General features: G+C 43.3%; 1 protein-coding gene across 1 annotated transcript in view; it reads right to left on the reverse strand.

Moving 5' to 3' along the window:
- The window catches only part of LOC101851163 (glutamate receptor 3), a gene marked incomplete at its 5' end in the record, with an annotated part of 7,810 nt that extends 5,685 nt beyond the window's left edge, over positions 1 to 2,125 (reverse strand). Inside the window, 1 exon segment of the mRNA XM_013090121.2 lies at positions 1,946 to 2,125. Within this exon segment, the coding sequence (XP_012945575.1) occupies positions 1,946 to 2,125 (180 nt within the window).
- Between the last annotated feature and the right edge of the window lie 776 nt (positions 2,126 to 2,901).

Below are 2,901 nucleotides of genomic sequence, written 5' to 3' on the forward strand. Positions count from 1 at the left end.
AACAATAAAAATAATATTTAAAAAATACTAATACAAATACTAATAATACTAATAATTATAATAATACATTCAATAACAAGAATGCATGTTGTTATTGTTATATTGTTATCGTTATCTTTTAATGTTAATCACCATTCTATAATAAAAGGTGGGGCCAAAGTTCTGCCAACAAAGGCTCTTTTGTGACAATACCAACCGTTAAGGAAAAATACACATTACAAAAACAAATGTTAGCCAATAATCCAGCGTGGGGCTATTTTAGAAGCTTGAAATGCGCGGTGTAATTAGATCTAAATCAGTTTCTGAAATAATTATCACATTGCCGCCGAAACCTGCATTTCTGCCATAATGGGACCGTAAGACGTGTTTTTGATTGACCCACGTTTGATTCACTATGATATCCGTCTATGTTTCACATGCCGACGACCCGGATATTTTTAGATCTATCGAAACCTATTTGAAAGTGAAGGCAGAAAGTGAACTAGATTCTAGAGAGTGTTAGTCTTTCTTTAGTCCTACAGTTTGATACACGTGCTCAACAGAGGAGTTGTAGGCCTGTTCCCTTGCCAGTCTTGGAAGATCTAGATCTATACATGAGCACAAGGTAAACCAACTAGATTACACTTTTTCTCCGTTCGTAGAACGGTCACAACGGGTATTTTGCTAGATTAGATCTAAATTTAGATCTAGATCTAGAATCTTGTAGTACAAAATCTAGATCTAGATCTAGATTCCAAATCTAGATCTCTAGATCTAATAATAATAAGGGGGCTCTCGTGGTCTAGATCTAGATCTAATAATAATAAGGGGACTCTCGTGGCCTAGATCTAGAGGTTAAAGTGTTGGCGTTTTTTCGGTAGTTCCCATCCTGCAATTTTATTCACGGGTTTGGGCCACAAGAGTAGGGGGGTTTCAGGGGGGCTTGCCCCGCTGACCTAATAAAAATCAAACGTATAGATCTAGATCTAGATGTAGGTCAGGCTCAAATAAGGGGGGTGGGAACTACCGAAAAAGCACCAAAGTGTTTGTCTCTCATTCAAAGGTCCCGGTTTCGTATCCGGGTAGCGACTGAAATTTTTTCTACTAATCTGCTAAAATTGTCTCCTTTCACCTTCTGTCCTTCTCTCTTGCAATATTCTGTCGTCTGCTTTTGACTGTCTCCACTTTCTGCCTCCACCCCCTCGCCTCCTTTGCCCCCTCCACTGGGCTCCTGATTCTTTCTACAGCCTTTCTACTGCTACTCCTTGGCTCCTTCTTACTGCTGTCTTTCAGCCACACCCCTGATCTTCTGGTAGGAAAGATCTACACCTAGCCCTCTCGGACAAGGGCGAAAAATCTCGGAGATCCCGTCTGCAAGTTGCGCAGGTTAAAGATCATTTGGTGGTCCAAAATCGATAATAGATAATCTAGATATCTAGTAGGTTTCGGCGGGTACTCGGCCAAAATTCAAAATTTCCTACAAACTGAAAATATTCAATGTACCCCGTGCTCCCATATGGAAGTATCCACCTGCCTTGCCAGGTGAGGGTGCTGAGGGAAAAGAGGTAGCTGGTAGGCTATCACTAAACCTTGTTACACAAAGATACCAGGTATCACTAAAACTTGATACACAAAGATACCTGGTACATGTATCGTTAAGGTAGGCTTATGCACGTCCCTTGCCAGGTGAGGGTGCTGAGGGCAAAGAGGTAGCTGGTATCACTTAAACCTTGCTACACAGAGATACCTAGTATCACTGAAGATACCTTGTATCACTAAAGTATCCACGTATCTTGCCAGGTGAGGGTGCTGAGGGCAAAGAGGTAGATCTAGCTGGTATCACTTAAACCTTGCTACACAGAGATACCTAGTATCACTGAAGATACCTAGTATCACTGAAGATACCTAGTATCACTGATATCTAGTATCACTGAAGATACCTGGTATCACTAAAGTATCCACGTACCTTGCCAGGTGAGGGTGCTGAGGGCAAAGAGGTAGCTGTTCCGTAGCGTGAAGCTGTTGCGAGCGCCGCGGGGGTCCTTGTCGGCGGCCACGTTTCCCCACTCGTAGGGGCTGAACTTGCCGATGATGAAGAAGACGATACCGATGAGGAGAAGGACGACCATCACCATGATCCAGTAGTCTGAGGGGTGGAGGGAGGGGGAGGAGGAGGAGGGGGTAGACAGATGATACAGGAAGGTTAACACACAGCACATGACACACGACACATAGATCTAATACACTACACGGGCTGATCAACACACAACACACAATATGAGGCACTCAACACGCAGCACTCAAAACAGAATACGGGCCGCTAAACACACAGTCACAGTCTGGGTTTTTTTACCGACTTGTTTTTTTTTTCAACTACTTTGTTGGGTAAATGCTTTCTTGTTCTTAAATTAACACACACACGCACACAGCGTGCCACAAATCAACAAGGTCGACACTGCAATGAACACGATTTGATGATGAGAAGAAAGGGGACACAATCCTACACAGACACATAGTAGACACTTCAGACCTCGGTTCTCTCCACTTGCCCCTCCATGTCTCGTGTCGACGAGCCAAGGGTTGAAAAACCGCAAAAATTTTGAAAAAATCGTTGTGCATACACACACTCACGCACACACAGACACACAGACACACACTCACACACACACACATACCGTGACACAAATCAACAAGGTTGACACTGCAATCAACACGATTTGATGATGAGCAGAAAGGGGACATAATCCTGCAACAGACATTAACACTTCAGACTTCGGTTCTCTCCCCTTGCTCCTCAATGTCACAAAAAGAATTGTCACATTCTTATGCATACACTAGAGGTGTGCGAGTCCAGCATATTAAGATTCGAGTCCAGACTCGAGTATCTGCTCTGGACTCGAGTAATTACTCGAGTAATTACTC

The sequence above is a fragment of the Aplysia californica genome, unplaced genomic scaffold (assembly GCF_000002075.1).
Source record: "Aplysia californica isolate F4 #8 unplaced genomic scaffold, AplCal3.0 scaffold01148, whole genome shotgun sequence".
Taxonomy (NCBI): domain Eukaryota; kingdom Metazoa; phylum Mollusca; class Gastropoda; order Aplysiida; family Aplysiidae; genus Aplysia; species Aplysia californica.